Raw genomic sequence first — 14,277 nt, 5'->3', positions numbered from 1 at the left:
AGCCCAGCATCCTGTCACCGACAGTGGCCAATCCAGGTCAAGGGCACCTGGCACGCTCCCCAAACGTAAAAACATTCCAGACAAGTTATACCTAAAAATGCGGAATTTTTCCAAGTCCATTTAATAGCGGTCTATGGACTTGTCCTTTAGGAATCTATCTAACCCCTTTTTAAACTCCGTCAAGCTAACCGCCCGTACCACGTTCTCCGGCAACGAATTCCAGAGTCTAATTACACGTTGGGTGAAGAAACATTTTCTCCGATTCGTTTTAAATTTACCACACTGTAGCTTCAACTCATGCCCTCTAGTCCTAGTATTTTTGGATAGCGTGAACAGTCGCTTCACATCCACCCGATCCATTCCACTCATTATTTTATACACTTCTATCATATCTCCCCTCAGCCGTCTCTTCTCCACTCTGGGCAAGTCACTTAACCCTCCATTGCCCCTGGTACAAAATAAGTCCCTGAATATATGTAAACCGCTTTGAATGTAGTTGCAAAAACATCAGAAAGGCGGTATATCAAGTCCCATTTCCCTTTCTATGATTTCAGCGCACGCTAATCTGTAGCATCGCTTTGTAAAAGGTGCCCATAGGGCCCTGTTTTCTGAGGTGCGCAAGCATTTTTAGTGCGTGCTAATGCTAGAGACACCCATAGGAATATATGGGTGTCTCTAGCATTAGCGCACGCTAAAAACTCTAGTGCGCTTATAGCGCGGCTTAGTAAACAGGGCCCTAAGTAAAGCAACAAGAACTTGAAAGTGTAAACTTAAAGGACAGTTTTATAAATTATGTGCAGTTACACATTGATTACACATTTGTTATTAGAGTAATGGCATATACACATATATATCTAGACAAATAGGAGATTCTAAAGGTAGAATATTGGCGTGTCTAACTATGACACTGTTTAAACCGCTTTGGCGTTTCAGAGGAAAAGGCCTCAAGAAGCCCCCAGCTCAAATTTGGCTTCAGGGGCATATATATGCCAAAATTCCACCTAAGTGTTCTTTAAATATACGTGTATTTTATTTTATTTAGTTATTTGCTGCATTTGTACCCCATGTTTTCCCACCTATTTGCAGGCTCAATGTGGCATATTTTATAGCTGGGCGTTCGCATGGTCTGGACGCAGTGTGAATAATTTTATAGCCTTCTGTAATTTATGTGCTTATCTCTGGTACTTAGGTGCACACACACCAGCTCTATGGGAATGTTCCAGGGGTGTACAGGAAAGGGGGGGGGGGGGCTGCATCAGGGGACAGAAGAGGGGAGGGGGTAAAATTAACAAAATATTGTTGTGAGTTCCAGCTGATATTTCAGTGCTGAATATTACCAGCATAACTACTGGCTCCTCTCCAACACTGCTCCCTGTACTGGGCCCTGACCTGCCCATTTTGTTTAATGGATGGAGAGAGCTGGTATTCAGTAGCACTGCCCAATTGTGCCACTGAATATCAGCAGTTGGGTGGCCAGGAGTGATTTAAGGGGGTTGGAGACTCTCTTGCCTGCTTATATCACTTTGAATATGAGGGGGAAGGTATTTCAAAATGAATATGTTAGTGCTGTTGTTTTTGACAGTTAGATAGTAATTCAAAAGCTTAGGTTTACATGTGAACAGATACTGTAATAATACAGAGTATTAAATATCTTATGGGTTGTTTTTGCAGAACTGTTTTCATATGTGTGCTAGAAATCATGGCAGTGATTCAGATGTTGAGCTGGATTTGCTTATCTACATAAATCCATCTGCACCTGTTTGCCTTTCAAATATCTGGAATGATAATTCAAGGTGTCATCTAAATTGCAATTTGTATTTGTGGTCATGTCAACTATCTGACCAAGAATATGATTCTTTTCTCCACTGTCCTGTTCTCCATCAAAATGCTCATTGAATAGAAAATGTTTTTTTTTTTAATGTTTCTGTGAGTACTCTGCCATGATATATGTGACAGAACAATATGTTTTAATGTATTGGGTATTTCCTAAAGTGTATTTCTGTAGTTTGCCCTGCAAGCGGTGCGTGTTTATGTTTTGAAGCTGCTGCAGAACCAAGGCTGTTCTCTTTGTTTAAGCCTTTTGCAGTATACTTTCAAATTTGTTGTCTGAGTTCTGATTAGCCCAGGAACTCTTTTCATTTGGATTGTACTGTTTTTTTCCCCAATCTTAGCCAGGAAGAAAAGAGAGACAGATCTCTTTGTTAAGGCCCTATAAACAGTTACATTTGATAACTTGTGAGCAGCTATATGTCCTGCTCTTCCCAGGTACTTTTTAGAAAGTAAACAAATGTTTAATTAGTGTTATAATTGATCCATATTTTGGTTACCTGTTATTGTTTGCTGATTGCACACTTTTTGTTCATTGTTCAGTTTTTAAGACAGTAAACAATTTTAAGTTTATTGCCTCTTTGTCTGGACTGATAAAGAATCCTGGTGGTTTGTGTGTTGGGTTTGTGAGTGGTTTCTGGGATCTGTGGGACCACTAGGAGTGTTGCCTTCAGTAACTAGAAATCACTGGGGATAATTTGAGTGTGGGAGACTCGCCTAGAAGTGGTTGTGACCTAGTCGGTGGGAGGAGGGTGCTAGTTTAGAACACAAGTGAGAGACCCGATAAGTGGCCACAGGGGTAACCCCAGGCATGTGGCTAGGCATTTCATGTCAGTAACATTGTCTTATATTTTACAGGTAGTTAGTAAAGGTCAGGATTTAGGCCCTGCTGGTGTGCATATTGCATTACGAAAGACTGGAACAGAGGCTGTCATTCAAACTACGTTAACTGAACCAGGAGGAAAGTGAGTGACTATCTTTCTAAGATACTGTTTTGTGTTTTAGCATAAGTGTAGTGTGTTACATGTTAATTTTATTTTTAACAGGTTCACCACACATAATTTCTGAGCTTCAAAAGTGCCTAGTGGTCTTACCAGCATCTGTCAATCCTTTTGTATCAAATTGGAATCGCTGTGTTTCGTAGAAGATCTAATCTAATTTGATTTGAAACTTATTCACTGCGCTAATTCTAATTGGAAGTTCTAGGCATCTTACAGCATAGCAAACCCATATAATTACCAATGGGGAATTATGTTCTCATAAAATTTGAAATTATAAAAGAATACATCAACCTAGAGCTATCAGCAAAATATAACCTCAAAACGTATGAAATAAAAAAAAGCCTTCAGTTTCTCTTTGGAATCGAGAAAGTTTGATTGAACCTTAATTTATTGAGGCAAATTGTTACAAATAGAAACAGCACGAAAGGAGAACATGGTATCAAGTTGTTGCTTCTTTTAGTATTATGTGTAATCTTGTCTTATAATGTATTTACCTGGTATACATCTTGTGAAACGGAATGTTTTTGAAAATGTAGGTAATTTTTCAAGAAAAGATAAAGCCGTGTTTTTCATGTCTTTGCAGGTTTGCCTTTTTTAAAGTCATTCCCGGAGAATATGAAATATTTGCCTCCCATCCCACCTGGACATTGAAAGAGGTTAGATCATTAAAAGTAATGATTCTTGCAACTATCTGCAGTGTATTTTTCACACATTCTTGTGATAATGCAACACTGTACATTAGGAATAATGAGAAACAGTTCAGATTTATTTCTGGAAATACATCTCAGCTTTAGAATGATTCTCTGATATACTGAGTACCTAGTTCTTGGTTCTGCTATTTCATCTTTTTTTTTTTTTTTTGTTACATTTGTACCCCGCGCTTTCCCACTCGTGGCAGGCTCAATGCGGCTTACCGGTACTTATTTGTACCTGGGGCAATGTGACTTGCCCAGAGTCACAAGGAGCTGCTTGTGATTGAAGTGGGAATTGAACTCAGTTCCCCATCCCATCCCCCTCCCCCTTGGCTGCCTAGATTCACAATCTTTGTAATGAAAGGTACTTCATTCTATGTTTAATAACACAGGGCCCCTTTTACAAAGCGGCAGTAAGTCCAACATGGGCTTACCGCTCGCTAAAAAGGAAGTATTGCTGGGCTATCACAGCAGCCCGGTGGTAGTTCCCATCCCCAGAGTGCCGCCATATCTGGCGCTACAAAATATTTTAATTTTTGTAGTGCTGGTGTATACCTGGTGGTAATCACTGCCCGGTTACTGCTGAGTTAGCGCGGGAGCCCTTACTGCCACCTTAGTGGGAGTGGCAGTAAGGGCTCCTCCCCAAAATGGCCGCATGGTAAGTGCTTCACTTGCCAATTGGCTATTTCCTGAAAAGAAAAGAAAAGACCTACCTTTTACCCGCTGCGGTAAAAGGTGGCCTCGGCGCTTATCAAAAACTCATCGACACCAGCGCAGATCCCCTTTTTGCTGCGGCTTGGTAAAAGGGGATTTTAAAGAATTAGGTGAAATACTTACGTATTACTATTAAATCACACTTAATTATCTTATGTCAGTAATATCAACATAGCTTTTTAGCATTACTCCCTAGTGATTTTTTTTTTTTGTAAAGCACAGTAAAATAACATCATTCAGATGATTCAGTTAAAAATGTGTCAGAATTTTGCAGTCATGCCGACAAATTTTCTTCACAGTGCTAAACTTCCGGTGCTTGAGATGATATGCAGCCACTATCGCTTTTTGCTTTGAAACCTTGTTCATGCAGTTTCTGGATTCTCATTTTGGCCACTACCGACACCGTGCTGATGATTGCAGTTCTGATTCAAAATGCTTTTAAAGAAATTATCATATCAGATACAAATTTTTCAAATTCAGATTATTATTTACAAAAGTCTGTCACTGCGACATCATTACTAGTAAGCTGGTACTCCATTTATTTTTTTCAAATAATGGTAGATTTACAGTGCAAACATTTTTGAATGCACGAAAATCGTTGGGTGGTCATGCTAAAAAGTCTTTAACTTCACTGTGTTTAAAGATAATGTCATTCCATTTGGAGCATAAATGTAGATATTAACAACAAATAAAGCTGTAAAATTTCACATTGAAATTCCAAGCAGTTGCGGAGAAAACAGCAAACATCTCTAAAGGGGGGGGGGGGGGGGGGGGTTACCATTTTTTCCTTTACCTTGCCCTGTAGATTGTGGACTGTATTTTAATCTCTCCCAGTGATCCTGTATGTGCTTATAGTACTTGGTTTTATGTTGCAGGCAACCAGCACAGCGAGAGTAACCACCTCCAATGGCCAGGTTGCCAACTCTCTAGTGGTTTCTGGCTATGATGCATCAGGCTCTGTGCGGAGTGATGGGGAGCCAATGAAAGGGGTTATGTTCCTTCTTTTTTCTTCGTCTGTGAAAGCAGAGGTAATGATTCAACTTGTTTTTATTATGTATGTTATTTGTACTCCGCTTATGTGTAGGTGGATTATTTATTTCTTTATAAATAAATAGTAATAGGTATATCATTCATCCCTAAGCCCTCTTCCACACCTTGGACCATTTGGCTCCTCAAGCCACAGTAACCCCCGATTATGACCCTTCTATCCTTCCCATCTCTGCACTTGCCATGGCCTGGCAGGCCAAGACAGAAACTCTTCACACTTCTCTTTGCCTGTCTTTCTTGGCTCCTATGCCCACACCTCTCCCTCCCCCCTCATCTCCCCATCCTTCTATTACCTCTGCCTCCTGGTCCTCCTAGAGCTGGGCCCAGGGCAGGGCATTCTGCCGCCAGGCCCCCCCCACTCGGGACGCAGCTGCTGGGCTCAACCCCGGAACACAGCCACCACTGCTGCCCGTCTCGCACTCTCGTGCTGCCACCAGATCCCGGCACCGGGCCCCCCTTTGGAGGCCAGGGAGGAGTGGACGCACTGACGTGGGGGGCCCCTGCCCTCTACGTTGGTGCGTCTGCTCCTCCACGGCCTCCAAGGGTGGCCTGGTGCCGCGCTCTGTCTCTCACTTGCTCCAGTGTGCCGGGACCAGTTCCCAATAGGAGCAGGAGAGAAACAGACCCCATGGCCCTGTGCTGGGTCCCCTTTGGAGGCCGGCCTCGGGGAATTTTGCCCCCCTTGCCCCCCCCCCCCCTCGGTGGCCCTGCACCTTGATCATTAATGCAGTCACCTCCGTTAACCCCTCCTCACCTGCCTTATATCCTTGGCCTGCTCATTTATTCAAACGTTTCGCCCTCATCTACTTCCTTTTCTGCAGCATACCTTTCCTCTGCTGTTGTCCCCCCTAACTTGGAAACATTCCCTTTTCTGCCTAGTCCTAAAAAAAAATCCCAACCTTGATCTTTCCTTTTCCTCTAGTTTTTGACTCATCTTCAATCTGCCCTTGTTCTTGAAGATTCTTGAAAAGCTTGTTCTCATTCAACTAGATCAACATATTAGCAACTCCAAGTGGCCTAGTGGTTAGGGTGATGGACTTTGGTCCTGGGGAACTGAGGAACTAAGTTCAATTCCCACTTCAGGCACAGGCAGCTCCTTGTGACTCTGGGCAAATCACTTAACCCTCCATTGCCCCATGTAAGCCGCATTGAGCCTGCCATGAGTGGGAAAGCGCAGGGTACAAATGTAACAAAAATAAATAGATACTATTGGAGATTCTACATGGAATGTTGCTACTATTAGAGATTCTGTTGCTACTGTTTGAGATTCTACTTGGAATGTTGCTACTATTGGAGATTCTACATGGAATGTTGCTATTCCACTAGCAACATTCCATGTAGAAGGCTGCGCAGGCTTCTGTTTCTGTGAGTCTGACGTCCTGCATGTACGTGCAGGACGTCAGACTCACAGAAGCAGAAGCCTGTGCGGCCAGAGAAACTGAGTTCGATTCCCACTTCAGGCACAGGCAGCTCCTTGTGACTCTGGGCAAATCACTTAACCCTCCATTGCCCCATGTAAGCCGCATTGAGCCTGCCATGAGTGGGAAAGCGCGGGGTACAAATGTAACAAAAAATAAATAAATATCCTGCACCCCTGTCAAGCCAATTTCAATCCCCACCATAGCACTGAAACTGTCTTACTTGCCCTTCATGACGCTGTGGAACTTATGTTCAAAGCACTTAGACATACAAAGTACTGTAGTAATCTATGGTGCTTTGTGTGTCTAAGTGGTTTGAAAATGAGCCCCTATATGCACAGCCCTTGATCAGCATCAGTCTATTTTGATTTTGTTGGATCTCTCTTCGGCCTTTGATCTAGTCGACCACACTCTTCTCCTTCACCACCTTTGTTCTATTGTTTTTTTCAGGCTCGGTGCCGTCACGGTTCTCCAGCTATCTTTCTGATCGTATTTTGCAGCTCTCTTTTACCCAGTCCTTAACCCCCACTCTTCCCGTATACTCTGGTGTTGGATGATGGAGGTCAGATTTGTTTTCTGATACTGATCAAGTTGCTTAGCACAACACTTTTACCCAGCAAAATCAATAACTGAAAATTCATTATATCATGCTACAGTGAGATTTCTGGGGAGCCTTAAATATTGTCCCAAATGTATAAGGATGTTCTAGTTAGTGCCAATGAGTTGCTTTTAAAATGGGAGACCGCTAAAAATAGCGAGTCTGTTAAAAATACAAAAATGAAAACGATGGTAAATTTAGCGTCTACTAGCTATGCCCTTCTGAAAACGCTCTTTGAGAAAAATCTTTGCTAAATAAGCAAAAAAAAAACTTTTTAAAAAGACTGAAAATGCCACGCGTTCCAGCGGCTATGTTGGATGCATTCCAGTGACGCTGGTGATGTCATCGGAACGTGGGGAGTACAAATACACACAATGTATGCTAGTATATGCACGTAAAAAATCACTTATAAAATTACCCCTGTGTACAAGTATGCATGATAAGAGCACATATGCTTGTATGTGACTGTACAGTAAGCATGTTCAGGGTGTTTTGGGTAGAAAGTAGGCAGAAAAATTAATTCCAGTTGGTTGCCAATGAAGGCTTATGAAACCGGGATTCAAGCCTGGTTCTGATTGAGCTGGAGGCCCAAAGGAGTAGGAGGAATTGGCTGGGTCAGATAAGCATTAATTTCTCTCAATGGCATGATCATATCTAACCAGTCTGCACACAAGAAATAATGCACATTTTTTCCTCACAGGATATTTTGGGCTGTAATTCTTCCCCAGTTGAGGGCTTTCAGGCAAAAGATGAGTCTCTGACATATCTGTGCAGTATCGTCTCAGGAGAAGATGGGTCCTTCACGTTTGTTTCGTTACCGAGTGGGGAGTACACAGTGGTAAGATTTACTAACTCTAATCACTTCTGGATATTGCATTTTGTCAGTCTTCTTAAAGAACATTAATGAAGCCAGTATATTTCTGTTTCTGTATTTCTTAAAGAAAATTTTAATCTATCAGCCTGAATCAAACTTGTCCTTATCGGATCCTAAAATAAATTTTGAGGAAAAACTTAGACCAAAACTCATTTCTTTTAAAGGAAGTTAATGTGGCTGTATTTGATTACATTTGATAGGGTGAATGAAAATTGGCTTCAGAATGCCCCCACATTATGTCAACTGCCTTACTTTTATTTGTTTCACTGTTTTAGTCCTAGGATTCAATTTCTATTAAAACTTTCTAACTACCAGGGCAGGTTCAACCCTTTGTCAAGCCCTAGGCAAACAAGTGCTTGGAACCCCCCCACCCTCCTGTTTGTAGTAAAATACATTGTAACATTCTCACAAGTGGGGCTTTGTGTGATTCTGATTGCAAAAGAAAACTGGCAGAGGAAAAAGCAGCGGGTAAGAATTGCGGCTTGCCAACTTCTGCTGCAGACTGAAGGACAAGGCACAAGGGGGTGGGGAGACTAGATAGATGGCTCTGGTCCCCTGCCCCTTCTTCTGCCAGTAGCTGAATTACCAGAGCAAAAATCTACATCCAGACCCATTGAATTAATGCATTTGAAATGCCTATGCTTTAATTCTGCCCTGCTAACTACAGGAATTTAATACAACTAGTTGCATGTGTGATGACCTCACTTTTTCCTGCGTAGGTTTATATGCAGCCTAACAAACTGTGGTGTTACTTGTGCTAACAATTTGCTTCTTTGTAGAACACATAGTGTATAGTTGTGAAGAAACAGTGGGGGTCTTTTACCAAAGCTTAGCTTGAGTTATCTGCAGCAGGGCCCATTTTATTGCTAACTCGAGCTAAGCTTTAGTAAAAGACCCCCAGTGTGATTTAAGCCTGTAAAATGTATTAGATATTTTCCTATTTTAATTATGTCCTGCAGTGTATTTCTCCTATTTGGCTAGCAGGTAGTTTCTTTGCTGTAAAGCTGTTACAGGGAACTGAATGTTCTTTTTCTTTAACACAAGCAGGAAGTATGCAGCAGTATACTTTCAAATCTTGTTGACTGGGCTCTGATTGGCCCAGGAGTTCATTTCTTTTAGAGTTCACTGATTTTGCCTTTGGTCCTAGCCAGGAAGAAAAGAGAATCTCTTTGCTGAGGCTCAGTAAACAAACAGTTATATATCCTTATCTTCCCAAGTACTTGCAGATGTTTAGTTAGTTTTCTAATTGATCCATATTTCAGTTATCTGTTGTTGTTTGCTAATTGCACATTTTTTGTTCAGTGTTCCAACTTTTATGAGAATAAACAAAAGTGTTTGTTCACTCTGCTTGTCTGGACTGATAAAGAATCCTGGTGGTTTGTGTGTTGGATCTGTGAGTGCTTTCTGGGAACTGTGGGACCACTGGGAGTGTGGCTCCAGTAACCTAGAAATCATTGGGGATAATTGGAGAGCGGGAGACTCGCCCAGAGGCGGTTGTGACCCAGTCAGTGGGAAGAGGGAAGCGGCAGGTGCAGGTGGACCTGAGCTGTGCTGGGGATAGACCCCAGACGGGTGGCTAGGCGTTTCGTGACAATAGTTCTTTCTTTAAAATTTGTTCAATATTCAATTCAACAAGTACAATTAAAAGTAAGATGGTTCTCTTTCATAACACATTTGTATCCCTGTACTTTGGCAGATTTAGACTTCAGTTACATTGAGGCACGTAAACTTCTTTATCCCCAAATATTGGTCTTGGCTTTCCTCCTCTTATGCTATCTGTTTTTAAGCTTAGGAATATAGGAGTCTACAAGTGTGATAAACCCTGTGGGTCTTTGGGGGCTTTATTTATCATACAGTGACACATCTAAGCACTGTAATTTAAGCCACAGGCCTTTCAGTGCTCTTAAAAACTGAAAGATCCAAAATAGCTGGGGTGACTGACTGCCTTACATTAATTTCTGTCCATTCAGTACCTGAGGAAAGTGACAACTGATAGCTTAGGCTAAAGGTGATACCTAAGCTTCCTTTCTTAGCTGTGTTAGGAAAGGCTGGTGCATTAATTCATTGTGTCTGAGAGATCGTTCACTAAGCCTGGACCCTCGGCAATCTGTCAAATCCCTCTCTCTATGCCTGATGAGTAAAAGCTCTGTGTAAACAACTTTCCTTACAGTATTTTAACATCTTAAGGGAAACCCAGTGGCACTGTGCCAAACCTGTTAAACAAATTTGTGTTAAAATGGGAAAAAAAACTACATTAAATATGAAAAGAGCAAATTTCAAATGTTTATGTAGATAAACACACATTCCATTGTAAAACGGTCTCTTGAAAATGATTTTCTCCCCTGTTGCAGGCATATGTGCTGTTTCATAATGTGCTTAATTTTGGCCCCGAGAAAAGGAGATTAGGTTAGCAGAAGAAAAATATATGCAATGATTTTACTTGGAAATCATTGAGCATACGTTATACCTGCAAGGCATAATGCTGACGTGAAGCTGGGCTCAGAGTAATGTAAGGGATTACATACTTGTAAATGGCTAATATAGGAGGTGCAGTATGCCAAAATGAGTTCTTTTCAAGAGATGAACACCATGAGCCCTCTAGGAAAAGCAATGCAGGCCCTTCAACAGCACCTTCCATATCATCAAGCTGATCAATCCATAGACTGGTGGGTTGTGTCCATCTACCAGCAGGTGGAGATAGAGAGCAAACTTTTGCCTCCCTATATGTGGTCATGTGCTGCCGGAAACTCCTCAGTATGTTCTCTATCTCAGCAGGTGGTGGTCACACACAGCAGCAGCTCTGGCTAGGCCTCCAAGCCTAATTCTTAGGTTTTGTTGAGTGCCTGGGGTTGAGGGCTCTTTTGAGCAAGTGCAAACCTGGTGGTGCCAGGTCCCTCCTTTTCTCCCCCCTCCCGCTGGCTCCGTTTAAAAAAAAAAAAAAAAATTTTTGAACGTCCTTAAAGGCGTTTATTTCGATGTTTATTTAAACGTTTATTGCAGCTACTCACTGGGACACCAGGTCGTTACAGCTCGGAGCGGACAGCAGGTAATTTTTACCTTTTTATAGCGGGCAGGGGGTTCCCCGATTTATCTCCACGTGGCATATGGCGTCGGAGGGCGAGGGCGTAAAGAGTCGCTCCCCGGATCGCTTGGGCGCTTCTAGAGGGGATGCGGGGGTCTTAAAGCTGATTCGCCCTTGTTGGGTGACAGTTTCGTGGCCGATGAATGTCCCGGTCCTTCCTCCGGCGTGGCGGTTTTTCCCGCCATAAACGCCCATCCCCCGCTCCTCGCCTCCGCCATCTTGGCCGGCCACGCGGCTCGGACGGCTTCTTCTTGGGCCGCCCTTGAGGTTGGAGACATTAATGCCATGAATGCCCTTAATTTGGGCGACGGCACAAAAGCGGCTAAAGTTAAGCGCCGTTCTTCCCGCGCGGCTCCTTCGCGGAGTGTCGCGCCGGACGCCATTTTGGATGCGCAGCATGTCTCTCCCCCGCTCTTGCGAGCGCCGGTTGAGGGTGCGTCTAGGGCTGTTGCCCAGGCTGCGGAAGTGCACAGTCTGGGGGGTTTCTCCCCCGAGTTTGTTTTGCTGCTGCATCAGGCCTTCCTTATGCAAAACGCTGCCCCTGCTTCCTCGTCTGGTAAAGAGGTTGAGGTTCCCAGAGGTAAACGCCCTCGGGTTGATTCCCAGGCCTTGGAGGACTTTGTCTCCTCCGATGTAGATGAGGGCAGCGTATCTGAGGTCTCCCAACGGTCCTTTGCAGATTCCTTGGAGGAGACGGATCCCCGCTCGGATGGAGCGGATGACCCCTCTGCAGCACGGATCTTTCGCTCAGAGGATTTGCCCAACCTGTTAATGCAGGCCATGAGCATTTTAAAGATTTCCTCTCCGGAGGATGTCTCTCCCTCAGCCCCTGTTGGCTCCGCCATTATGCTGGGGACGAAGCGCCCGCCTAGAACCTTCCACGTGCATGATGCCATGCACACCTTAATTGCGGCTCAATGGGATGTCCCGGAAGCGAGCCTTAAAGTGGCTAGGGCTATGTCCCGCCTCTATCCTTTGACTGAAAGCGAACGTGAGGCCTATCTGTGGCCTACCGTGGATTCTTTAATCACTGCGGTGACTAAGAAAACGGCGTTGCCGGTGGAAGGTGGCACGGCCCTAAAGGACGCCCAAGACAGAAGATTGGAGGCGGCCTTAAGGTCGTCCTTTGAGGCAGCTGCTTTAAGTTTGCAGGCCTCAATTTGCGGCTCCTATGTGGCCAGGGCGTGCCTGACTATGGTGCAGCGGGCTTTCCCCTCGGATCTTTCCTTGAGGGCTGATTGGCCGGCCCTGGAATCGGGCTTAGCCTATTTGGCAGACTTGCTGTATGATGTCTTGAGGGCCTCAGCGAAAGGCATGGCTCAGACAGTCTCTGCGCGGCGGTGGCTCTGGCTGAAACATTGGTCTGCTGACCACGCCTCTAAATCCCCAAGCTGCTCTTTGGGGTCGAGCTGGACAAAATCGTGACCGATCTCGGCATGTCTAAGGGCAAGAAGTTACCAGAGGTCAGGGCTCGGGCTAGTACTCGCCCTGGTACCTCCAGAGGACGGTTTCAGAAGCCCGTCGGTACCGCCCGGGCAGGTCGGGCTCCTCTGCCCCCTCTTCCTTCAAGAGGAACTTCTCCCCCAAGCAGCATTCTTTTCGCAGAGACCGCCGTCCCGGAGGTGCTCCCTCCGGTCCTCCCCCAGGGTCTCGTACCCAATGACGGGGCCTTGGTCCACGCCCCAGTGCAGATTGGAGGACGGCTGTCCTCGTTTATGGGCGAGTGGACCACAATAACTTTAGACGCTTGGGTGCTGGAAGTCATCAGAGACGGCTACATGCTAGAGTTCTGCCGACCCTTAAAAGACGGGTTTGTACTCTCTCCCTGCAAGTCTCCGGTCAAAGCTGTGGTAGTGCAGCAGACCTTGAACAATCTGATCCGCCTGGGGGCGGTCGTTCCGGTGCCAGAAAATCAGCTTGGCAAGGGACGTTATTCCATTTACTTTGTGGTACCAAAGAAAGGAGGTTCTGTACGGCCTATCCTCGACCTCAAAGGGGTCAATCGGGCCTTGAAAGTTCGGCACTTTCGCATGGAGACCCTCCGCTCTGTTATAGCGGCAGTGAAGGCAGGAGAGTTCCTGGCATCCTTGGACATCAAGGAAGCGTACTTGCATATTCCCATCTGGCCTCCTCATCAACGCTTTCTGCGTTTTGCAGTACTGGGCCGACACTTCCAGTTCAGAGCCCTCCCGTTCGGGTTGGCTACTGCTCCGCGGACCTTCCCCAAAGTAATGGTGGTCATCGCGGCCTTCCTGAGGAAGGAAGGAGTACAAGTCCATTCTTATCTGGACGATTGGTTGATCCGAGCCCCTCTTATGCAGAGTGCGGCAAAGCTGTGAACCGGGTGGTTGCTCTTTTGAGCTCCCTGGGTGGATCATCAACTGGGAGAAAAGCCAGCTGCGCCCGACTCAGTCCCTGGAGTATCTGGGAGTTCGATTCGACACCCAAGTGGGCAGAGTGCTCCTGCCAGACAATCGGATTGTCAAGCTTCAGGCTCAGGTGGACCAGTTCCTTGTAGCCTCTCCTCTTCGGGCTTGGGACTATGTGCAGCTGTTGGGCTCTATGACGGCCACGATGGAAGTAGTGCCCTGGGCCAGGGCTCATATGAGACCACTACAGCAATTTCTGCTGCAGCGCTGGACTCCGATGTCGGAGGAGTATGCTGTGTGCCTTCCCTTGGTCCCAGCAGTGCGCAAGGCGCTGAGCTGGTGGACGCAGACAGTCAAGTTGTCTGCAGGAATGCCTCTGGTGACCCCGGAGTGGATTGTCGTCACGACAGACGCCTCTTTGACGGGCTGGGGAGCCCACTGCTTGGGAAGGACAGCGCAGGGGCTCCGGTCTCCTGCAGAGGCAAGTGGTCTATCAACCTCCTGGAACTCAGAGCCATTCGGTTGGCGCTGCTGGAGTTCATCCCGGTACTGGCGTTGAAGCCAGTACGGGTCCTGTCGGACTATGCCACGGCTGTGGCCTATGTCATCCGCCAGGGAGGTACCAAGAGCGCCCCTCTAGCCAAGGAGGCTATGA

General features: G+C 45.3%; 1 protein-coding gene across 1 annotated transcript in view; it reads left to right on the top strand.

Annotated features, from left to right (window-relative positions):
• The window catches only part of LOC115475365 (nodal modulator 1-like), a 96,876-nt gene that overhangs the window by 10,081 nt on the left and 72,518 nt on the right, over positions 1 to 14,277 (top strand). Inside the window, exons 5-8 of the mRNA XM_030211011.1 lie at positions 2,686 to 2,792; positions 3,412 to 3,484; positions 5,110 to 5,262; positions 7,998 to 8,135. Of these exons, the coding sequence (XP_030066871.1) occupies positions 2,686 to 2,792; positions 3,412 to 3,484; positions 5,110 to 5,262; positions 7,998 to 8,135 (471 nt within the window). The remainder of the gene's footprint in view (positions 1 to 2,685; positions 2,793 to 3,411; positions 3,485 to 5,109; positions 5,263 to 7,997; positions 8,136 to 14,277) is intronic.

The sequence above is a fragment of the Microcaecilia unicolor genome, chromosome 8, assembly GCF_901765095.1.
Source record: "Microcaecilia unicolor chromosome 8, aMicUni1.1, whole genome shotgun sequence".
Taxonomy (NCBI): domain Eukaryota; kingdom Metazoa; phylum Chordata; class Amphibia; order Gymnophiona; family Siphonopidae; genus Microcaecilia; species Microcaecilia unicolor.
Note: the sequence above shows the minus strand (reverse complement) of the source record. Positions and strands in the feature narration are given on the sequence as shown.